This window comes from Haliotis asinina, chromosome 16 (assembly GCF_037392515.1).
Source record: "Haliotis asinina isolate JCU_RB_2024 chromosome 16, JCU_Hal_asi_v2, whole genome shotgun sequence".
Classification (NCBI taxonomy): Eukaryota; Metazoa; Mollusca; class Gastropoda; order Lepetellida; family Haliotidae; genus Haliotis; species Haliotis asinina.
This window is the reverse complement of record NC_090295.1, coordinates 1,315,888-1,341,667: the sequence shown is the minus strand read 5'-3', so window position 1 is coordinate 1,341,667 and position 25,780 is coordinate 1,315,888. Positions and strand designations below refer to the sequence as shown.

General features: G+C 40.5%; 1 protein-coding gene across 1 annotated transcript in view; it reads left to right on the top strand.

The window, feature by feature from the left end:
* Positions 1-209: 209 nt before the first annotated feature.
* Positions 210-25,780, top strand: part of LOC137268161 (uncharacterized) — a 128,979-nt gene continuing 103,408 nt past the window's right edge. The window contains exons 1-2 of the mRNA XM_067802690.1: positions 210-424; positions 14,321-14,401. Coding sequence (XP_067658791.1) covers positions 210-424; positions 14,321-14,401 — 296 coding nt within the window. The remainder of the gene's footprint in view (positions 425-14,320; positions 14,402-25,780) is intronic.

Below are 25,780 nucleotides of genomic sequence, written 5' to 3'. Positions count from 1 at the left end.
CTCACTCACTCACCGTGGTATAGATCCATGGAAACTCAGGAACGAATAGGTCTAAACTCTCTCACTCACTCACTGTTGTATATAGTGGTGTGAAGCGGAACAGGTGTTACAAGGAGGGAGATATGAGGGATGAGTGATGATGCATCTCAATATATGGTGATGTATGGCATGCATGTACATATACTTGTGGACTTTGATGACACTGTGTGATGTTTTCAGACACAGCATTCCATGAGACGTCTGCTTGGATGCTGCACATGGAAAGGCTAATATCGCAGGCGGTGGAAGCAGTTACATCGTCGCTGTCTCAGACCTCCTCCGAAAATGTCAGCCCCATCAAAGTGCCCATCCCCCACCATCCTCTGCATCTTCTGGGTTCCTATGGGGGAGCCAAGAGGTCTGACGACTGCTTTCTTCTTCCAAGGTGAGGAATGCTGTTTTTAACGCAAATGTTGCCTTTAAACCGAGCTGTCAGCCAGTATGGTCAGAAGGGAATGGTTACAATGTATGAACCAAATTCTGCTGACACAAAGTTCCGTATAAAAATTTGCGTCTATGTTTTTCTTACATTATAATTCAGTGTCATGAATGCAACTAATTCTAAGTCAGTGGATCAGTTTGACTGGAATGTGGTGAGTTCGGATGATAAAACATGGACGGTGTATAATCCAATGTGAAAATAATTATTTTATTATTTTTGTTGTAACTAATATTGAGATTTATGCCAGATATTCAGATATTCTGTCTCAGTTCAGAGGGTATTAAAGTGTAAATGGTGATCGGTTCCTTGGCCAATATGTTCAAAGGTCTGAGCACCTGTTGATGTTCGTGGTGTTGTGTATGAATTCCTTGACTCCTTTGAGACACTTTCGTTGTATGCAATGTATGTTATCAGATTGCTGTTGTATAAAACCACCTTAGTGCTAAGATTACTGTAAGTGTATGTTAAGGTATGGGAGTTAGGCTTAGTGTTAGATTACTGTAAGTGTATGTTAAGGTATGGGAGTTAGGCTTAGTGTTAGATTACTGTAAGTGTATGTTAAGGTATGGGAGTTAGGCTTAGTGTTAGATTACTGTAAGTGTATGTTAAGGTATGGGAGTCAGGGTTAGTGTTAGATTACTGTAAGTGTATGTTAAGGTATGGGAGTTATTCTCACCTTAGTGTTAGATTACTGTAAGTGTATGTTAAGGTATGGGAGTTAGGCTTAGTGTTAGATTACTGTAAGCGTATGTTAAGGTATGGGAGTCAGGGTTAGTGTTAGATTACTGTAAGTGTATGTTAAGGTATGGGAGTTAGGCTTAGTGTTAGATTACTGTAAGCGTATGTTAAGGTATGGGAGTCAGGGTTAGTGTTAGATTACTGTAAGTGTATGTTAAGGTATGGGAGTTAGGCTTAGTGTTAGATTACTGTAAGTGTATGTTAAGGTATGGGAGTTATTCTCACCTTAATGTTAGATTACTGTAAGTGTATGTTAAGGTATGGGAGTTAGGGTTAGTGTTAGATTACTGTAAGTGTATGTTAAGGTATGGGAGTTAGGCTTAGTGTTAGATTACTGTAAGTGTATGTTAAGGTAAGGGATTTAAGGCTCACCTTAGTGTTAGATTACTGTAAGTGTATGTTAAGGTATGGGAGTTAGGCTTAGTGTTAAATTACTGTAAGTGTATGTTAAGGTATGGGATTTAAGGCTCACCTTAGTGTTAGATTACTGTAAGTGTATGTTAAGGTATGGGAGTTAGGCTTAGTGTTAGATTACTGTAAGTGTATGTTAAGGTATGGGAGTTATTCTCACCTTAGTGCTAAGATTACTGTAAGTGTATGTTAAGGTATGGGAGTTAGGCTTAGTGTTAGATTACTGTAAGTGTATGTTAAGGTATGGGAGTTATTCTCACCTTAGTGCTAAGATTACTGTAAGTGTATGTTAAGGTATGGGAGTTAGGCTTAGTGTTAGATTACTGTAAGTGTATGTTAAGGTATGGGAGTTAGGCTTAGTGTTAAATTACTGTAAGTGTATGTTAAGGTATGGGATTTAAGGCTCACCTTAGTGTTAGATTACTGTAAGTGTATGTTAAGGTATGGGAGTTAAGGCTCACCTTAGTGTTAGATTGATGTAAGTGTATGTTAAGGTATGAGAGTTAAGGCTCACCTTAGTGCTGGGATTGATTTGCACAACAGCAGATGGCCGTCCACCCTTGTCATGAAGTGAGACTTTCATCAGGCATTTTTTGTTTGCTTATGTTATGACACTGTGTAAACTTCATAAATTATGCTTATTTTGTGAGAATTATCATAAGGTGTTTATGGTGCAGTCATATTGATCATGATTTCAGTAGTGGAAGAGTTTTGTTTTATGCTGTTGTTTAGCAATATTCCAGCTGTTTCACGTCAGGAGACTCCAGAAATAGGATTACACATTGTACCCATGTGGGGAATTAAACTAGCGTTTTCTGTGTGACGAGTGAATGCATAACCGCTAGGCTACCCCACCACCCCATAATGACAATAACCAGAGCGGTTAGGTGGTTTGGAATTTTCTTATTTTATCTGGCCAGCTAATCCACAACAGTTCTCTCACTAAACAGATTTCTTGGAATTCTGTCAGAGAAATGACTGACTGACGTTTAAACTGTGTAAGCCACATAAATCTTATTTTTCAGTTATTGAATATGTTAGTGAAAACTTTGATCAGTAGGCCAGAGGAAAATGTGAAAAAGGTATTTTACATCATTTAAAAGTCATTTTGAGGTTTGATTTATATTTGTAGATTAAAGAAAACATTTATGTTAAATTGTGAGAAAGATTTATATTCTTTAAATTCTTTTTATTTTGAAGACAGTCTTTACTGTCAACAGAAATCAATACCCTATAAGTCTGATTTAATTTTTTTTTTCATTTTACTTTTATTTGTAACGTCAGCACATCCATAAACCAAGCACAAAAAGATGTTAAATTGTAAAGCTGTGTAAAATTAGTAAAATCTGACCTTGTCTGAGACTGACAACAAAACTAGAATTTCATTGGTTATTCAGACATGGACATAACGTTTCAATAGATTGTTCATCTTTTATGAAGTTTTTATTGTTTTAAAACATAATTTGTTAACTGGCAGCCTTTAATCATGTAGATATAAAATGAAAAATACATCCTACAAATATCTGCCTCCCATTCAAGTACCAGCCGAATGGCTGGCATGGAATATCTAGGATGGAATCAATATTTTTAATGACTTGTTCGTATCTTTGCTTACTATAAGATTTTACTCTCTGGTCGGTCAAAACTGTCTTGCATACTCTACTAGCCTGACATTATAAGGTTCCTTAATTGTGGTGTCTGAGTGATCTGAAGTTTCCGAGTTTCCTGTGCACCATACAGTGCTGGGTGATATGTAGCGTTGTTTGTCATACAAAAGCAGTCACAAGGTATATAACTGAGTTGGTTGGCAACAGTTTAGCAAATAATTAGGCATCAGATTGATGCTCCATGTGAAAGGTAGATATCTCCTGGCTTTACCTCATTTGCATATTTATCGGATCGTTATGCTTTGTTTATGGGGTTCGGTCATTGCATCAATATTACCCATTAAGAAATTCATGATTTGGAAATATTATCGCCTCATAATCGCCAGTAACTTGCTAGCTTGTAATAAAATACTGTACAAGTGTCCCTACCTGATTGTACAGGATTTGAAGAGCTGCATGAATTATTCTGGAAGAAATCAAACTACATATGGTGCAAACACCCTACTGCTGAGTCTGGAGCAGATGTCCCGTTTGATTACAGTGTTATTTTATATACTTAAAACACAGTCTACTCCATTCTCTTTTCATGAGTATTGTGTAACTAATTGTATTCATTACCTGCAGAGTACAAATAGCTATATCATGAATCTGTTTGAAGACTGAGATTAGTAAAAAGCAAGAAACAAGAACACATCCTTGTTGACTGCCTACCCAATTTACCATAAGGTAGATGCTAGCTGAGGTCATTTCATCCTCGATAATCTCCAGGTTATACATTTAGATTTATCTCACCTCATACATGAATGCTGCTTTCTGATTGGCTAAGCGCTATTCTATTATTTTCAATGTACCCCACTTACAGGCGATGTATTATTTTCAATTTACACCACTGGGAATTCCGAACTCTTCTGGTGCTTCATGGCAGTGCTTCTTTGCCTCGAATAACATTGAATCGCGCTTGAAGCATGTTACCGATGTTTTGCGATTGAAAATCGATGGAAGGGAGATAACTCTAGATCTGTTTACCTTGTGTCGTCTGCAAAATGGCGATTTGCCTCGCGTTCAACAGAAGTGCTTCAAACAGTTCAAAATCAGTTGTACGGTAAGATGAATATGTTGTTCACTGGCCCCTCAGGGTCCATGGGCTCATGTACCCTCTGGGTTCGTTTATGTTACATAACATAACATAAACAAACCTCAAGGGTACATGAGCCCATGGACCCCTCGTGACCAGTGAACAACTTATGTCTCCACTATACCCAGGATGCATCTACCATGATTTTGTTACCTCCCTTTTCTTCCTCCGCCAATCAGCTAAGCCACCGTTACAACTGACTGCAGAAAACAAACCTTAATGAAAACCCTGACCTATACACTGAAGTGTGGGATAAAACATGCCAGAGGGTGTTTATGAGATGGAAAATCCCGCAACCCGAGGTATAAACACAATTGACTATCACTCCTCGTGTTTATCCCTAGGTAAGGGTTTTAAATCTCATAAAACCCCCGAGGGAGGGTTAATGTATTATCAAGCTTACAAACCCACTGAAGATATACTTTAGATATAATTTCAATATTTGATATTTACTGTTGGAATCAACTGGGATGACATTGGCAGCTGACACTGCCTTGTACGCGTAGTGCACGTACGCAGCATGGTTCATGCTGACAAACGATGTCATTCTTCACCATGTACACAGCGATCCTTCATGGCCTTGTGGATACAACTGCCATGCTGGTAAGGGAAAGGTTTTCTGGTTCGAAACAAGGTATCGGCACTACAACTTGGAAGTTTTCGATAATGTGATATTTTACGATCACAATCAATGATAACAAGACAAAGTCCTATCCAATTTTCAAACCTACCATTAATTCAAGGGAGGGTTATGTTACAATCCCAGGGGTTGTGTAGTAATCCCCCGGGATGATACAGTCCTGTGGTATTTATGATGTATAATGTGATAAACAGTATAGTGGCGTGACATCACCTGAGGTTTGTAATGGGTGTGGTCCAACTAAGTACTGGTAAAAAAATTGTATTGCAATATTTTGTGATTCAGATACATATTGCACTATACTATTAGCTTAAAGTGTTTGACAGTGAATGCCACTAGTTGTACTGATACCTATTTTCTACATTCTAAGCCCCTGAACATTTATGTTACGTCTCTGATAAAAGCATTCTCAAAATTTGTTTGCATATTCACAGATACTGTTTTGTTTTTAGACATCAACAATTTACAGGCTTATGGTGTACCGTTTTGTCATCGAATAATGAAATACAACATCTGTTCTGAGCAAACTGTGTGTACAATTTAATTGAAACCACAAAGATGATCACAACAACTTCATATATGTTCTTTACCCAATGCACCTGTTCTCAGAAACAATATTGCAATATGTATTGTTTGAAAAGTATATTGCATGATACCTGTGTACCAGTAACACTGTGCAGTCCTAGGTCCAACTGTGGATCATTTGTGTTTCAATTATCATACCCTCATCTTTATATCTCTGCATTTGTTTTGAGTTAATGTCATGGATATCTGGCAAGTTGTGACTGAAGAAGAATATTTTTCAAACAAGAATCAACATTCTCAACTAATGACACCTAAATACAGAAACTATGCATCAAATTGTTTCTTGACAGGATCGCCTGTGTGTTTCTTACTGTTTTTGCACAAAATAATTCTGAAATGTTTATAGTGCATAGTATTTGACACCTATTTTTTTCTTGTGAGATAGTGAGCTGGTTATTGTGTCCATCTTTTGAGACAGTGTATTGGTTAATGTGTCCATCTTGTGAGATAGTGAGCTGGTTAATGTGTCCATCTTGTGAGGTAGTGTATTGGTTAATGTGTCCATCTTGTGAGACAGTGTATTGGTTAATGTGTCCATCTTGTGAGATAGTGTGCTGGTTAATGTGTCCATCTTGTGAGGTAGTGTATTGGTTAATGTGTCCATCTTGTGAGACAGTGTATTGGTTAATGCGTTCATCTTATGAGACTGTGTATTGGCTAATGTGTCCATCTTATGAGACAGTGTATTGGTTAATGCGTTCATCTTGTGAGATAGTGAGCTGGTTAATGTGTCCACCTTGTGAGATAGTGTATTGGTTAATGCGTTCATCTTATGAGACTGTGTATTGGCTAATGTGTCCATCTTATGAGACAGTGTATTGGTTAATGCGTTCATCTTGTGAGATAGTGAGCTGGTTAATGTGTCCATCTTGTGAGACAGTGTATTGGTTAATGCGTTCATCTTATGAGACTGTGTATTGGCTAATGTGTCCATCTTATGAGACAGTGTATTGGTTAATGCGTTCATCTTGTGAGATAGTGTGCTGGTTAATGTGTCCATCTTGTGAGACAGTGTGTTGCTTAATGTGTCCATCTTGTGAGACTGACTGTATTGGTTAATGTGTCCATCTTGTGACATAGTGTATTGGCTAATGCGTTCATCTTGTGAGATAGTGAGCTGGTTAATGTGTCCATCTTGTGACATAGTGTATTGGTTAATGTGTCCATCTTGTGAGACACTGTATCGGTTAATGTGTCCATCTTGTGAGATAGTGTGTTGGTTAATGTGTCCATCTTGTGAGATAGTGTATCAGTTAATGTTTCCATCTTGTGAGATAGTGTATTGGTTAATGTGTCCATCTTGTGAGACACTGTATCGGTTAATCTGTCCATCTTGTGAGACACTGTATCGGTTAATCTGTCCATCTTGTGAGACACTGTATCGGTTAATCTGTCCATCTTGTGAGACACTGTATCGGTTAATGTTTCCATCTTGGGAGATAGTGTATCGGTTAATGTGTCCATCTTATGAGACAGTGTATCGGTTAATCTGTCCATCTTGTGAGATAGTGTATTGGTTAATGTGTCCATCTTGTGACACAGTGTATTGGTTAATCTGTCCATCTTTTGAGACAGTGTATTGGTTAATGCGTTCATCTTCTTGTCAGCCAAAGTAAGGCAACGTGGGAGTCATTCATTATGTGTCATATATGCATAGTTAGTTTCAGACAAGTTTTAGATACTTAATACATGATTTGTGCAAGAATTCCAGTTGACATTATCAACAGACCCAGTAAAACAGCATGACAAGACTTACTTGTCAACCCTGTAAATTAGGTTATCCATGAAAGATTTCCAATACTTTTCATTTGAAAAAATACTTAGCATTTAACATCAGCTGGTGTTAGTTACGGTAACAGTCTCCCAAGTTTCAAGCAGCTGCAGGAGCTGTGTTATTTGAAATGTTTTAAACTGAATGACACAGATTTTAAATAACTGACTTGTGTGTGTCTAGTGCCGACTTACTCGACCCTCTACTTCTTGTGTCTCATCTGCTGCCAGTCCTGTTTTTGGAGGACTGATGTCTGACCACAGTAACTCTGGTGTCTTTTGACTCTTCCTTCTACTTCTTGTCTCCTGTCTGCTGCCAGTCCTGTTTTTGGAGGACTGATGTCTGACCACAGTAACTCTGGTGTCTTTTGACTCTACCTTCTACTTCTTGTCTCCTATCTGCTGCCAGTCCTGTTTTTGGAGGACTGATGTCTGACCACAGTAACTCTGGTGTCTTTTGACTCTACCTTCTACTTCTTGTCTCCTATCTGCTGCCAGTCCTGTTTTTGGAGGACTGATGTCTGACTACAGTAACTCTGGTGTCTTTTGACTCTTCCTTCTACTTCTTGTCTCCTATCTGCTGCCAGTTCTGTATCTAGAAGACTGATGTTTGAACGCAATGATTCTGGTGTCTTTTGACTCTACCCTCTACTTCTTGTCTCCCAACTGTTGCCTGTCCTGTATCTAGAGGACTGATGACTGACCACAGTAACTCTGGTGGTCACATCATTAAATCAGTCTGTTTCACAGAGTAGTGTACATGATAGCTGGACAATCCTTGTTACAATACCACTGTTGTGTATACTACTAAGGAGGTGCATGTGAAATTTGAGTAAACTCGGTGGAATAGCTTTCGCAATGCAGACTTCAAAGCAAGCACAGGGCTGGTCGGGAAAAGGCAAAATGCTCAACTTTTTGTTGTAATTAAGTCCTATTTCATTAAATGAAGTCATCGAGAGTGTTCCCAATACCATTTCCTTATAATATAGCGTAACCAATTGTTGAGATACACCTAAAAATTTCATGAAAATTGTCGAATGGTTGAGGAAATGATCACTTTTTAGTGAGCATAGGGCCAGTCTGGCAAAAGGGTAACAATCCAGTGTATTGTCATACTTGTTACATATTAGCAAGGCGATAAGTGTTTTCAGCTGAATGAAACGCAGCACTCAGCAGTTCCCCAATGTGTTTTGATACCATGTCGTTAGGACAAACTTGTAGTGACTTGTAGCTCTAAGAGAGCATCGTGACGAGTATCAGTGTGTGTGGGGGGTGGGGTGGGGTGTGTGGGGGGTGTGTGGGTGTAGCAGCTCGGCTATTATGATGCACTGTCATTTGGCTGTCGAGGCGACAGCTGCCCAAAGGTGAAAGAAACGCAGGTCTCGGCAGTTCTCTTGAGCTGCCTTGGCACCATCCCGTATTTCTTGTGATGTGAGACCTGTCTGAATGTTAATAAATCACAGCCTGACGTCTCAGGGTCTCTCCTATGAGTGAGTGCTGACTGTGTGTATAACCATGTGTGTGTCTATGTTAATGATGTACGGCCTGCTGACTACCAATCCAAGAGCCTTGGTGAATCAAACGCAGTCCTCCCAGGGATCGCCTCACAGAGGTATAGTATAGGAGTGGCGCCAAGCAAGCGCTGTGGGTGGAAGCGTCGCAGTGAGTGTGTGTCTCGATGTGAACTAGAGGCGCGACAGTAGCTCTCACCACTGTTTGTTTTTTTAGCCAGTGCCATGGCCAAGTCACAGTGTGCGCATGTCTCGGCTCCGCTATAAATCATACATGGCCAACTGAATAGCGAGGCATTAGCTGTCTGAAGGTGAATAAAAGGTAGCTCTCGACAGTCCGTCTAGGGAGGTCGCCTCACCTGGCTGACTATGTGGTTGTTGATGTCTGCAAAGCAGTTTATCGTGAATCTTCTTCGATAATAATTTGTTTGGTTTTCATGAGGAATGCTTCTTGAGTCTGTTGCCTTCCTTGTTCTATTAATTTTTTTTCTCCTTTGCTGAGGATGGGGCATTTACATGACTTGGTTCGAATCTCATCGTTCCCGACACGGTTCCACTTCTATTTGATATTGCTTTGACTTCCGACAACGACAAGCACGAAGGCTGCACCATCATCAAGAAAACAAAATCAGCAGAAATAAGCATTCACAACAGTGATGTTTTTTATTCTGAACAACTGAGAAAGGAGTGAGTGAGTGAGTGATTCAACCAAGTCAGCGAGCCTGACCACCCGATCCCGTTAGTCGCCTCTTACGAACTGAGAAAGGATACCTCAACAGTGTGTATTAAGGCACCTGCACATGCAGTTGTATAGCAACTCGGTTGTGTGTGGGGTATGGTTTCACGCTGGCCGAACAAGCCATCAACGAGTCTTATGGGCAGTTGAGGGATATGCACAGCTTTAATATGAACTCATGTTCAACAACTATAGCAAAGTCGTTCAAAGCCCGAATGGTGAACCCAGCAGCTACGCTCTTGACAACATCTCACTGGAGTTCAACATGCTCACGAGCTCCAAGCTGGCCTGGCAGATTTGCTACCAGTACTCATAAAAGCTGTCCATCCTGTACTGAGTCCTGAGACACCTGATGATTGTCAAGGACAAGAGTGACATACTGTCAACGTCAACCTGAACAGCCAATTCAATTGATGAAAGGCATCTTGATCGTTTCCTTGGAGGACTACAAACCGTTTGAAAGAGACAGCCAAAAGTTTCTTAACTTCAAGTTCATGAGTGGAAGTGACCATCAAGGGTGTGCCCAACCAGCTGTTCAGCCACGGCATGAGGGCTCTCCAGCCGTAGGACAAGATCAAAAAGCTGCCTGCGATCAAACGCAATCTCATTTAATGTGTCGCTAGGGGAGAACCTGACCGACATGTACGCCCTGTGGTTGCGCATGCAATCTATGGACGACGACAGCCTGCATGGCAACGGACATCACATCGACAACAGCAGTGAGGGGATCGCTGTCCAGATCACCAAGAGAGCTCAAGCCAAACTTATACGTGTCCGTGATCATTGACACGCAGCTGAACATAGACAAGGGGAGATTCATGAAAGCCATCTATTGATCTGCCTCTTGATCCTCACTGCGTGATCGTGCGCGGTCAGACTGGGAGTGGGAAAACAGCGTTTGCGCTGGACCTACTGGAAGATTACTATTGGCACACATTCAACCGCGACTTTGAGAGTGAACGAGACATACACGGACCTGGAACGCGTCTGCACGACTGGTTGCACTTATACCACAGTAAACTGAAAGGAGAATCAACAGTGTTCCTCCTGGACGACTGCAGCGTTGAAAGGGAAATAGTGAAAAAGACACGCTTGGACAGTCTGAAATTCATCGACAGCATTCAGTTCCTGCTGTCGTCTTGGACAGTCTGGTGTAAGCCAGTGACCCAGCAGACTTCGCAATCACCATTCTCTGCCCTGATCCCGAGACTAGACATCTGCTGCTGAGAAACGAGTCCTAACGAGTACATGGACGACTGGACCAAATTCAACGAAACATGATTACCTTCCGTCTTGAATGTTTTTGCAGTAGTTTGACCAACTCGTACATCACCCAGGCTGACTACTTACACACAATCAAAGTGTGGAAGAAACTCAAATGCAAAACCCTGTGCAATTACCACAACCGCTACCTGAAAACCAATGTGAAAACGGGCATGAAATAGTACATTTTGGATCCGGCATGGCACTATTTGTCTCCAGGACTCTCGTGGGACACCTTCCTGGAAACGACTGACGTGGAATTGAAACTGCTCACTGATTACAACATGCGTCTGTTTGTGGAAAAAGGTCTCTGAGACGGCATTTCCATGATCTGCAAACTACACCAAATCCAACAACAAGTACTTCAAAGATTACGATCTGTCCCAACCAACCAAACACATCCTCTACCTCGACACCAAAAACCAGTATGGATGTACCTCCTGATGAGTGGATTCAGATGGGTCTCCACACCCTTGTCCATTGACATTAACAATATTGCACCAGATTTGAGCAAAGGCTGCATCCTCGAAGTTGATTTGGAATTCCCACTGGAATTAAATGATGCGCACACCAGCTGTCTGTTGGAACACCAAATGATTGACAGTGAACCCAGAGTTGATGTCCGATTACCAATGAAACTTGCTGGGGAACAATATGATGACCAGCATTGTAAAACTTGTGCCAAACTTGATAAACAAAACCAAATATGTCGTTCACTATCGCTACCTGCATCTGTACATATCGTTGGAAATAAAACTCACCAAAGTCCATCAAGTGCTCACGTTTGATCAAAGTTCATAGATGGAACCATACATCAGGTTGAACACAAACATGCGGAGAAAAGCTAACAGTGAAAAACCTCTACAAGCTCATGAACAACTCAGCAAGACAACATGCAACTTGGAGAACGTGAGAAAACATGTCAGTGTCGAGTTCGTCCAATCCACCAAAGAAGAACAGTACCACTGTCATCGTAATCTTTGAAGTACCACTGTCATGTATACTAACTGAGACACACTTGTCACATCATTGAATCAGTGTCTCTCTGTAACACTATGGCCACATCATTGAATCAGTGTCTGTCAGTGACCCGCTGGTTACAGCATTGAATCAGTGTCTGTCAGTGACCCGCTGGTTACAGCATTGAATAAGTGTCTGTCAATGACCTGCAGGTTACAGCATTGAATCAGTGTCTGTCAGTGACCTGCAGGTTACAGCATTGAATCAGTGTCTGTCAGTGACCCGCTGGTTACAGCATTGAATCAGTGTCTGTCAGTGACATGCTGGTTACAGCATTGAAACAGTGACTGTCACTGAAACACTTGTTACATCATCGGGCCTACCTTTAGAATACAGCACCACAAACATTAAAGACATGTCATTGTACTATTTTATGTTATTGCAGGTGATTTTGTTCAGTGAGGTCGTCAAGCTCAACGAGTAAGCGAAAGCTCATGCTCCGCTCACTGTTGTTTCATCCCTACCAGCCATGTCATTGCATAACCCCAACGATGTTGCGAGTTTCCAGTAGTACTTCACCAACTGATGCGCATTTTTTCGCAAGCGCCAGTTTTAAATATATTTTCTCTTTTTGACTAATATGCCTATATTTCTTTGTATTAAGAGGTGCTGAGGTGTTATCAGGACTGGGACCGGGACTCATGAATACCATTTGTTTTCCTTTTTCTTTATTAGTACTTTGTTCACACAAAAAATGGGTGACCAAAAACGTCAAAAGTCACACCTCGTGCCGTCACTAGACATGCCCATGTCTCACTCATTCCTTAGCGCGATCCACATTATCCTTACTGTGTTCCCTACAACACTTTTCTGTCACGAAAGTGCCCAATGAGTTTTATACAAGCACGTCATTCATGCGTGCACCGCAATACCGACGTGTGATGCCTGACGTCAACAACCGTTTTCAGTTTGAACCATATTGGCTCATTCCACAGAACATGGTATCTTGTAGAATGTGCACTAGGATGACTGTGCCAAATGGTATTGGGCCATTCGGCAACCGTCAGTAGATTTAAAGCACAAGAGATCAAGTCTACCCGTAACATTCATAACCGTCCATAACCTATTCGACTCTTTCCGCTCAATTCTGTGACGTCACAGGAATGACTAGCTAAATTTGCACATTGTGCAACAATGTGGACGTAGCTCAGTTGGTTAGCTGTCAGGCTAGCAATTCAAAGGTCGCGGGTTCGCATCTGACGGGTTCTCACAAACTGGTTGCCTGTCTCAGTGACATGTGACCTACGACTGAGAATGTCGTCACGAGAGACTGTGGGGCTGAATTCTAACGGTGCTCCCATCATTGACTCAGTGTCTTTTAGTGACCCGCTGGTTACAGCACTGAATCAGTATGTCTCAGTGAAACACTGGATACAGCATTGAATCAGTGTCTGTCAGTGACCTGCTGGTTACAGCATTGAATCAGTATGTCTCACTGAAACACTGGATACAACATTGAATCAGTGTCTGTCAGTGACCTGCTGGTTACAGCATTGAATCAGTATGTCTCACTGAAACACTGGATACAACATTGAATCAGTGTCTGTCAGTGACCTGCTGGTTACAGCATTGAATCAGTATGTCTCACTGAAACACTGGATACAACATTGAATCAGTGTCTGTCAGTGACCTGCTGGTTACAGCATTGAATCAGTGCATCTTATACTGAAAATGGTTAGAATCCCATGTTTGTTATATGACACAACATTGAGGTTTGAGATTTGCCAACCAAATCAGAGAGCCTGACCATCGACCCCATAAGTAGCCTCTCACGACAAGCATGGGTTACTGAAGATCAATTCTAACCTGGATCTTCATGAGTCCCTCAATTTTTAAAAAGTTGCCATCATGTAGCTGTAAAGTTGCTGAAAGTAGAAGCAAAATTAGGCAAGAAAGGACATTCTCAAATTTAGAGCCATTTATATAATTAATTGTTTATTACATTTTCAGTGAATCATCCTGTGCTTAAAAAAAATAATCATGATAATCACATAAACACATAATATGTTATTCTCCGGAAAGTTCCTGGTGGGTTCGACTTGGCAGTGTCTCCCGGGAGAAGTTCCATTCACTGTCTGGGCAGTGTGTAGAGGGGACAAGGGCCCTGAGCTGATGATGAGCCTTACCAGCCTGACTGTGCCAGGATCACCCAAACCCTCTCTTCTGCATTTTTGTCTTAATCTGTAAAACATAAACATTATATATATATATAATATATATATTTAATATATTAGAAAACAGATGCAGATACAAGATCGTGGCAGAACTTCCTGGATTCCTGAAAGACTGTAACTAATCTCTTTTTGTCAAACCTACCGTCAAGTCAGGTGATTGTTCTGAAGGTTACCGTGACGACTTCTCCTGTATCTGCAAGTAAAGGACTGTAAAGGTTTTATTACATGTATCCCATCTTTTTCACTCAGTGGTTATGCACGGCCAGACGAGCCCAGCAGCTGGTGCACAAGCTTATCCGGCTCGAGGTCCAGGTTCAATTCCCCATATAGGTAAATTTCATTACATTGTATAACATCCTAAAAACATCAACTGTTTGTAGTTTAAAAAGTGATACTCTCTTTATTTTCTGGTATTTTCTGTGTAATGGAAATGAAGTAACCTCATTTGTGAACAAATATGCATTTTCTCTCACCATTTTCTTATCTCAGTGTTTACAATTCTGAAAACTTTTCTGATAGTTAGACACGAGTGTGTATGTATATTAGCTTAGATGTGTAATTGAAATATGTGCCGAGAATCTGATTTTGTAATTATCATTGGTTGATACTCATGTCAAGGTTAAATGCCATGTCAAGGTCAGGTGTCATATCAAGGTTAAATGCCATGTCAAGGTCAACTGTCATGTCAAGGTTGAATGTTATGTCTTGTTATGATGTCATGCACAAGCCTCATCTCTTTTATATCCTTGAACACATAGCTGGTACTTCATGTATTTCTGTCTGACATACTATCTCTGAAATGTTCCCATTCGACTTTGCAAAAGGACCTAATGTCAATATTTTTGTAGCCTCACAAATTGGGATTCTTCTTTTGCAAGGTGTCTGCTTCTTTCTGTCCCTGTTCTAAGGCTGAAACTGTGGAGCAATTATCTGTTGGGAAAGTGTATGTCGTGCATACTAATAATGTATGTGCTGTTCAAGTTTTCATTCACATATGATATGCATGCATGACTTTGAACTTTTGTGCTAAATTTGTAGATGGGACACCATTTGTTACACCATTTTCTTCTCAAATTAGCTCAAATACAACTTTGGTGTTTCGGGAGCATGTTGATCATTTGCAGATAATATCAGTGAGTATAAATGAAATTATTTCTACACTGCATTTATGTATATCTGTAATGAAAATTAATTCATAAGTTGACGGTTCCACTAGAGCATCTGGGACAGTGGAGTAACCTATTGGTTAAAGCCACTGCTCATTGTGTTGAAGACCTGGGTTTGATTACCCACATGGGTACAGTGGGGACCACATTTCTGGTATTCCCCCATACTGCTATAGTGTGCATCACTGCCTGCAAGTCGGTGTGCGACATCATGTCATTGTACAGTATGTGTTTAGTGAGCTTATGAAATATGCAGCATAAAACAATACTTGTTCGCTTGTTTTTCATGAACTATGAGCCAGTGTCTCATAGTGAGAGTTGAACAAACCTTTCAAGTATATATCTTCTGGTATCTCTTTGACTTGTGTGAAATTTATCATATGTGCAGTTTCAGAAATTTATTTGACAGATAAATCACGCAGATATAAAGTTACGAGGTCACCGTTTCATTGGTGCACTCTCTGGCTTAGAAGATGTAGCAGATAATAACATGCTATCCATTGCCATCACATTTTGTTGTTATAGTCCCAAGTCGATGTGACTACTATACTCGATGTTGCTACTATACTCGATGTTGCTACTATACTAGGTCTCAGATGCTGGTACCATCCCTCTGGCTGTAGGTCTCAGATACAAGGACCTTCCTTCTGGCTGTAGGCATAAGATACTGGGACCTTCCCTCTGGCTGTAGGTCTCAGACACTAGGACCTTCCTTCTGGCTGTAGGCATAAGATACTGGAACCTTCCCTCTGGCTGTAGGTCTCAGATACAAGGACCTTCCTTCTGGCTGTAGGTCTCTGACACTAGGACCTTCCTTCTGGCTGTAGGCATAAGATACTGGAACCTTCCCTCTGACTGTAGGTCTCAGATACAAGGACCTTCCTTCTGGCTGTAGGCATAAGATACTGGAACCATCCCTCTGGCTGTAGGTCTCAGATACAAGGACCTTCCTTCTGGCTGTAGGTCTCTGACACTAGGACCTTCCTTCTGGCTGTAGGCATAAGATACTGGAACCTTCCCTCTGACTGTAGGTCTCAGATACAAGGACCTTCCTTCTGGCTGTAGGCATAAATACTGGAACCATCCCTCTGGCTGTAGGTCTCAGATACAAGGACCTTCCTTCTGGCTGTAGGCATAAGATACTGGGACCATCCCTCTGGCTGTAGGTCTCAGACACTAGGACCTTCCTTCTGGCTGTAGGCATAAGATACTGGAACCTTCCTTCTGGCTGTAGGTCTCAGATACAAGGACCTTCCTTCTGGCTGTAGGCATAAGATACTGGGACCATCCCTCTGGCTGTAGGTCTCTGACACTAGGACCTTCCTTCTGACTGTAGGCATAAGATACTGGGACCTTCCCTCTGGCAGTAGGTCTCTGACACTAGGACCTTCCTTCTGGCTATAGGCATAAGATACTGGAACCTTCCCTCTGGCTGTAGGTCTTAGATACTGGGACCTTCCCTCTGGCTGTAGGTCTCAGACACTATGACCTTCCCTCTGACTGTAGGTCTCAGGCACTAAGACCTTCTTTCTGACTGGAGGTCTCAGGCACTAGGACCTTCCTTCTGACTGTAGGCATAAGATACTGGGACCTTCCCTCTGGCTGTAGGTCTCAGACACTAGGACCTTCCCTCTGACTGTAGGTCTCAGGCACTAGGACCTTCCTTCTGACTGTAGGTCTCAGGCACTAGGACCTTCCTTCTGGCTGTAGGCATAAGATACTGGGACCATCCCTCTGGCTGTAGGTCTCAGACACTAGGACCTTCCTTCTGGCTGTAGGCATAAGATACTGGGACCTTCCCTCTGGCTGTAGGTCTCAGACTTTTTGACCTTCCTTCTGACTGTAGGTCTCAGGCACTAGGACCTTCCTTCTGACTGTAGGTCTCAGGCACTAGGACCTTCCTTCTGACTGTAGGCATAAGATACAAGGACCTTCCCTCTGACTGTAGGTCTCAGGCACTAGGACCTTCCTTCTGACTGTAGGTCTCAGGCACTAGGACCTTCCTTCTGACTATGTCTCAGGCACTAGGACCTTCCTTCTGGCTGTAGGCATAAGATACTGGGACCTTCCCTCTGGCTGTAGGTCTCAGACACTATGACCTTCCCTCTGGCTGTAGGTCTCAGGCACTAGGACCTTCCTTCTGACTGTAGGTCTCAGGCACTAGGACCTTCCTTCTGACTGTAGGTCTCAGACACTAGGACCTTCCTTCTGACTGTAGGTCTCAGACACTAGGACCTTCTGGCTCAGACTTTGAATCGTAGCACCATGATTGCTTTGGAAACTAGGGTGCCATCAAACAGACCTTTTCATCAACAGTTTGGAAAATACACAATTTCAGATTTTGTATTTTGCATAAATGATCTGTCTTTGTCTGAGTGATGAAGTTAGCCTCATTCTACCATGACTTCAGTAAATACTGGATTGTGATTGGTTAATCAAAGTCATCCAGAGGTATATAATCACGTTATATACCTATGAATTTTGCTACACAGTATGTTTATCTCCTAATTATGGCTCACAACAATAAAATCAGGGAAAAAGGCACAAGAGTCAGAGTGGTCCATTGTCAGGTTTGCAGAAATAGTGTGATGGTTGTGAGGACTGGTCTTGTCATCTGCCTGGCATCATCAGCCTCATATCTGTAGAAGACATCAGGCCAGGCGGTGGAGGGAAAGACATTAGCAGCCATTGCCTAACTAGGTCCTGATAGTGCAGTGTGAGAGATACAGCAGAATATGCACAGAGGAACTCTATCTAAAATCTTCAATTTGACTGTTGGGTTGATGACATCTCAAGTAGCATTTTGTGACTTGGTTTATGCTCAGTTTCTGAAAAATTCATGTGGACTGCTGATGTTTTGAAACATGTCTGGAAACAGTGTCGTTAGTTGAGGGTATGCCTATGACTTGAAACAAGAAGCAGTTTGACAATGGTTCTGGAGGTGTGTCACTCTGTTTAGTGTGTCACACACTAGTGTGTGGTGTGTGACTGCAGTATGTCATACACATGTGCCTGTGGAGCATAAAGTGAGTGAGTGAGTGAGTTTAGTTTTACGCCCACACAGCAATATTCCAGCTATATGGCTGTGGTCTGTAAATAATTGAGTCTTGACTAGACAATCCAGTGATCAACAGCATGAGCAGTGATCTGTGCAGTTGGGAACCGATGACGTGTCAACCAAGTCAGCAAGTCATCTCAACCTGTCACACAATTGTGTGACCGATCAACAGCTAAATCTGAACGAGATTCATACTTTTTCCATGTGCATTCTGAGAAATGTATTGTAATGTAGATGATTATTCATTTATAAATACAAAGTGTCATTCATTTTCAGTTGGTTAGTGCATGAGTGATTGAATTCATTCTCTCCGAATCCATAAAATATTTCAATAAATAAACATCTGGCATTAAAATAAAGGAAGAAGAGCATTTATCAAAGGAGGCAATGAGAGAGGATATTATGATCCTGTTTATGACAACACAGTTATCATCCAATCACAATTCATGTTTCAAAGGAAATTTTATGCAGTCAGTTTGAGTGCTTCATTTTTGTATCAGTGAATGTTGGAAAGTGTTTGTACAAGTCGGTCTTTAGTGCAGCCTTTGTACATGATGACAGACAGATGTAATACCTAGCACCTGCTTGAAAGGCAAGACCTTAATCTAGCCCCCTACCCCAGTCTACACCTGTAACTCAACCTGGCTGACTTTTGTGGAATTGTGACTAAATTTAAGGCCTACATTTGATGGCATGATTTAAGCACATAGTACTTGCGTAGCCCTGGTACAGAATGCAAGCTCATATTTATATCAATGATCACATGTTAGTATTTGTTGTTCACAGAACACACACTTCAGCTGGAAAACTGAATGGTGGAAATACCATGTGGCATATGACTCTGGTGACTGATCAAAGCAGAATACTTAAATTCATCTGGACTGCTGATAATTGCTTTAATGATGCTCTGAATCTGCAATACTAAAACTCAAGCATTTTGTGACCAGTGTTGAGATCAATGTGTTTGTCAACATGTACAGAGGATAGTGTGTCCAATGTTGAGATCAATGTGCTTGTCAACATGTACAGAGGATAGTGTGTCCAATGTTGAGATCAATATATTTGTCAATATCTGCAGAGGCTAGTGTGCTCAATATTGAGATCAGTATGTTTGTCAATATCTCCAGAGGCTAGTGTGTCAAATGGTGAGGTCAATATGTTTATCCACATCTACATAGGCTATTGAGCCCAATGTTGAGATCAATATGTTTGTCCACATCTACAGGGGTTAGTGTGCCCAATGTTGAGATCAATGTGTTTGTCAATATCTACTTGGCCCAGTGTGTCCAATGTTGACGTTAATATCTTTGTCCACATCTACAGGAGTTAGTGTGCCCAATGTTGAGATCAATAGGTTTGTCAATATCTGCTGGGCCCTGTGTGTCCAATGTTGATATTAATATGTTTGTCCACATCTACAGGTGTTAGTGTGCCCAATGTTGAGATCAATGTGTTTGTAAATATCTGCTGGGCCCAGTGTATCCAATGTTGACATTAATATGTTTGTCCACATCTACAGGGGTTAGTGTGCCCAATGTTGAGATCAATAGGTTTGTCAATATCTGCTGGACCCAGTGTGTCCAATGTTGACATTGATATGTTTGTCCACATCTACAGGGGTTAGTGTGCCCAATGTTGAGATCAATAGGTTTGTCAATATCTTCTTGGCCCAGTGTGTCCAATGTTGACATTAATATGTTTTTCCACATCTACAGGGGTTAGTGTGCCCAATGTTGAGATCAATAGGTTTGTCAATATCTGCTGTGTCCAGTGTGTCCAATGTTGACATTAATATGTTTGTCCACATCTACAGGTGTTAGTGTGCCCAATGTTGAGATCAATGTGTTTGTCAATATCTACTTGGCCCAGTGTGTCCAATGTTGACGTTAATATCTTTGTCCACATCTACAGGAGTTAGTGTGCCCAATGTTGAGATCAATAGGTTTGTCAATATCTGCTGGGCCCTGTGTGTCCAATGTTGATATTAATATGTTTGTCCACATCTACAGGTGTTAGTGTGCCCAATGTTGAGATCAATGTGTTTGTAAATATCTGCTGTGTCCAGTGTGTCCAATGTTGACATTAATATGTTTGTCCACATCTACAGGGGTTAGTGTGCCCAATGTTGAGATCAATAGGTTTGTCAATATCTTCTTGGCCCAGTGTGTCCAATGTTGACATTAATATGTTTTTCCACATCTACAGGGGTTAGTGTGCCCAATGTTGAGATCAGTAGGTTTGTCAATATCTGCTGTGTCCAGTGTGTCCAATATTGACATTAATATGTTTTTCCACATCTACAGGGGTTAGTGTGCCCAATGTTGAGGTGACCAGGGTAAAGTGTCACCAGTGTGAATCAAATCTAAAATAGGGTTTTCATTTTCAACTTATCATTTTTATGTTAAAGATTCCAATAGTATTGTAACAATCCATCTATACAGGGTGATTTTTTATCAGATGATACAGGTTGGTATTTTATCAGCCAATACAGGTTGGTATTTCATCAGATGATACAGTTTGGTATTTTATCAGACCATACAGTTGAATCTGCAGACCTAGTTTGTCTGGCTGGCTTAATAAATTTATTTATCAGGATACAGGATGATATTTATCAGGCACTACAGGTAAATGAAGCAGTCAACCTGTTTTGTCTGGCTGGCTTGATGTACATATTCAAATATCAGTATGCAAAGGTTTCACAAATTAGTTCTGAGTGCATTATAGCCTATTGTTTCAAAGTCAATAAAACGACTCCTAAGCAAGGTTGATTTTGGTTCATTATGCAACGTTGAGTTTGAAGATCTCAATAGTTATACATGATATGATCCAACTGGATGTGTTTTTTCCCTATGCGTCAATGCAATAGATGATAATTACTATTGGAACCATTGTGAAGTCAGCATCTTATTGTGCTTCATCATCATCGTCGTCCTTGTCGTTGTCGTCATCCCCATGACCACCATCATCATAGTTGTCGTCATCGTCATCATCATCACCTTCGTCATCGTTATCATCATCTTTAGAGCTTAAAGTATATGACAGTTGAAAAGACAAAATTTTTAGGACCCGCAAAACATTCTGTAGACGAGGATCGACTTATCTACAGGTCTTGCTTTTGTCAAACTTTTTTTCATGGTAGTTAGAAGACGACATGGTGTTGTTTTGCGTGAACAAGCAAGAGAAACCAACTTTACCAAATTTACAATTAAACATCACTAGAAAAAATTATTTCAATTTTACCTTTTCAGATGTAATTAGTTTTTGGTAGGCATTGTGTTATGTGAAGACGTTACGATTATCTGTTTCTTTGTCTCATACAGAGATGAAGATGTAACCAGGTGAATTCTCATGCAGTGATTGGAAAATATATGGTATCCGAAACTATTATTTTGCCAAGACAGATATATTCTAACATTGCGTCTTTTAAATTGCAGGTTTTGTTCGATAAATGTGAAATATTTAGAATCATCACTAAGATCATGCGACTACTTCGGTGCATTGCCCGGTAGTTTTTATGCAGGGAACAATTTGACCTGTCACCAATGTGGTTTTGCACGATCTCACTATTTCCGCTGCAGTTAGTTGACTTATGATTGTCCAGCTGCAACATATATGACCTTAATGGATCAGAATATACATAGATATCCATTTTCTGTCAACTACACTTCATTTCCAGGCCTGAATAGCAGCAATATGATTGTAATTGCTGTTGATAATGTGGCCCAAGGTTATGAGTATTGGAGAGATACACAATTTCACCATAGTTGATATAAACATTCTTGAATGACATTTAAGTAAAATTAAGAAACTAGACTGGCAAAGTCCTGGTTAACTATTCTCAAACCATTCGTTGCCCTACAAACTTCTTAAGCTCCAATCTTAACATCTTGGCTACAATCAATGTTAAGAAATCTTAGGGCCTTGAATGTTTCACCCAAATATGCAAAGAAGATGTTTCATAACTAGATATCATTTGCTTGTGTAGTTGGACGCAGATTGGTTGATGCTCTCTTTCTAGTGACTGGTCATCATGCAAAGATAAACCAAGGTTGGTTGTTTGGCTTATGCCCAAGCCATACCATTCTGACACTGATTTCACGCCTCACATTTAAAATCAAATAGCGTATTTCTCTGAATAATCCTAACTATCCGCCCTTGGGGAAGCTTCCTGTTAATTTATTTCCCCCAAAAGTTATGTATCTAGATGACAATATTAAATTAAAAAGTTTGATTGAATTAATGCAACTTTGCTTAGAATCCATACAGTCCAAGTGTTCTGTTCGGACGCTGTTCACGTCCAAGTTTCAATTATCGATTTCAGGCAAGTCGTAAGGGATAATACGTCTTTTATTGCATCAATGGGAAGCTAAATTGAGTGCATATGTCCCCAATATATAATATAGGCCAAAATATTGTTGAAAATTTGTGACATTGTGCCTTTTAGGGTCAACTTAGGACCTTAGCTTATCTATGAGATTATGAGTATTTGCTGTAATACATAGTAATAAACTATAATATACGTTACTATGCAGCAATATATGCATGCTCTTTGTTTTTGTCCGTCATCCTTCTTGATGTAAGCCATTCTGCCAAATAATCTGATCTCTAAAAGTAATGTTTGATTACATTTTACATTTCCATTGATAGTGTTTTATTTATTCAGGCTCTAATGACCAACCACTCAATTATTCTGCAGCCTATGCTCAGTGCATTATTATGCAGTACACAGCCTCAACCAACAATTTTGCTCTTTCATGCATCATAACATGTTTTTTTCAGAGATTCAACAATATTTACTTCATTATTAAATATAGTCAACGTTAGAGATATCATGTTTTGATGACACTAGGTATGTCAATGTATGGGTTATGAATAAGCACTAAAGAGACACATTATTGTGCATATGAGAATCAAAATTTCCATGAAACAAAGCTTTTGAGATTGCAGTGGCAGATTTCGCATCCAGATATGGAGATATAAATTTATACACTGTGTCAATGTAAACATTGTTGAAATGAACAGTAGATGGATTTTTTTATTATTTCCCACCAATCATTTTCATGTAATTTTCACAGCGACACTTTGAAAAAATCAGCATGTTCAAGATTGTCAGCAAGATATCTCAATAACTGTTCACTGGATTTCAGTCATACACTTTCAAGACCTCTTGAACTTTTTTTAAAGCAATTTCTTTATTACTACTTTTTGCATATTTCATACACCATGACATTCATGTCAAGGTCAAAGTGGTTACAGACTAAGAGATCAAGAGAGGATGACTTGTCAGGTTTTTGTTGACAATTAACTTCATCTTAAACTGTGACCTTCACTTTCATAACTGTTTAAGTTTGATTTCACACTTTGCAGCTGGGGAATATGTCACCTCGGTGACAATGCTTGTGGTATCTCCTTTGTCATCCTGTTTACAGTTCTGTACCTTTGTACCTCTGAGTTGAAAGTATTTTAAGTATCATAAACTCTTTGATATGACAAAAAGCCGCACCACTATTCACTACCTGTTGTTGTCAGATGGCTACAATGTGGATGGTGCCAGATGGACAACATTCTGGTTCCTGATGTTGTCAGATGACTACAATGTGGATGGTGCCAGATGGACAACATTCTGGTTCCTGATGTTGTCACGAGACTACAATGTAGATGGTGCCAGATGGACAACATTCTGGTTCCTGTTGTTGTCAGATGACTACAATGTGGATGGTGCCAGATGGACAACATTCTGGTTCCTGATGTTGTCAGATGACTACAATGTGGATGGTGCCAGATGGACAACATTCTGGTTCCTGATGTTGTCACGAGACTACAATGTAGATGGTGCCAGATGGACAACATTCTGGTTCCTGTTGTTGTCAGATGACTACAATGTGGATGGTGCCAGATGGACAACATTCTGGTTCCTGATGTTGTCAGATGACTACAATGTGGATGGTGCCAGATGGACAACATTCTGGTTCCTGATGTTGTCACGAGACTACAATGTGGATGGTGCCAGATGGACAACATTCTGGTTCCTGATGTTGTCAGATGACTACAATGTGGATGGTGCCAGATGGACAACATTTTGGTTCCTGATGTTGTCACGAGACTACAATGTAGATGGTGCCAGATGGACAACATTCTGGTTCCTGATGTTGTCAGATGACTACAATGTGGATGGTGCCAGATGGACAACATTGTTTCCTGTTGTTGGATTGCAGCAATGTGGATGGTGCCAGATGGACAGCACGCTGCTTCCTATTGTCAGATGACTGCAGATTTGACGGTGACAAATGGACAAAATGCTTCCAATTGACAGAGGACACCAATGTGGATTGGATGGCTGAGCACTTCCTGTTGGAGAAACAGTCCCGCTGTTTGCATGATATACCTCATCCACTCAACCAGTTGCAGTTGGAAAACATGCTATTGTTTGCCGATTGTCAACTGGAAACAAGCGCACCAGACCGTCCTATATATCCAGACATACTAAAATGTTTGACTATTCTTTTGCATGGTTTGTATGCATTAGAAAAATTCTGAGCTCAAAGTGCAAAACAACAGTAAGGGAAGCAATGAATAAGGAAATCACACTTCCTTATTGTAACTATGGTAACTGAAACGTTAGTGTTTTGCATGTCTATAAAGCGTAGTATTCTTGATGGACAAGATCACAATGGCTGTGTGATATGTGTGTATTGTCTTCTGAAGTGTTGATACAGGAAGTACAGTGGCTGTGAGATATGTGTGTATTGTCTACTGAAGTGTTAATATAGAAAGTACAATGGCTGTGTGATATGTGTATTTATTGTCCAAGTATTGATACAGGGAATACAATGACTGTGTGATATGTGTATTTATTGTCCAAGTATTGATACAGGGAGTACAATGACTGTGTGATATGTGTATTTATTGTCCAAGTGTTGATACAGGGAGTACAATGACTGTGTGATATGTGTATTTATTGTCCAAGTATTGATACAGGGAGTACAATGACTGTGTGATATGTGTATTTATTGTCCAAGTATTGATACAGGGAGTACAATGACTGTGTGATATGTGTATTTATTGTCCAAGTGTTGATACAGGGAGTACAATGACTGTGTGATATGTGTATTTATTGTCCAAGTATTGATACAGGGAATACAATGACTGTGTGATATGTGTATTTATTGTCCAAGTATTGATACAGGGAATACAATGACTGTGTGATATGTGTATTTATTGTCCAAGTATTGATACAGGTCATACCATGTGTAGTGTTCACTGACATGTTCAGGTGTTATTAAACAGAACTTTTAAAATGTGTGCTGTGACCTGACATAGCAAGTGAGTCGTCATGCTTATGGTCAGTGCTAACAGCTGAATCCAATAACATGTACAGTTGCAGTAGGATTGTTTATCAGTGATTGTTGATAAGTGTGTAAGTGTACCAGTTGAACTGAGCAGCTAAGCGTTGTCACTGTAACTTTCCATTAAAGTGCAAGATGT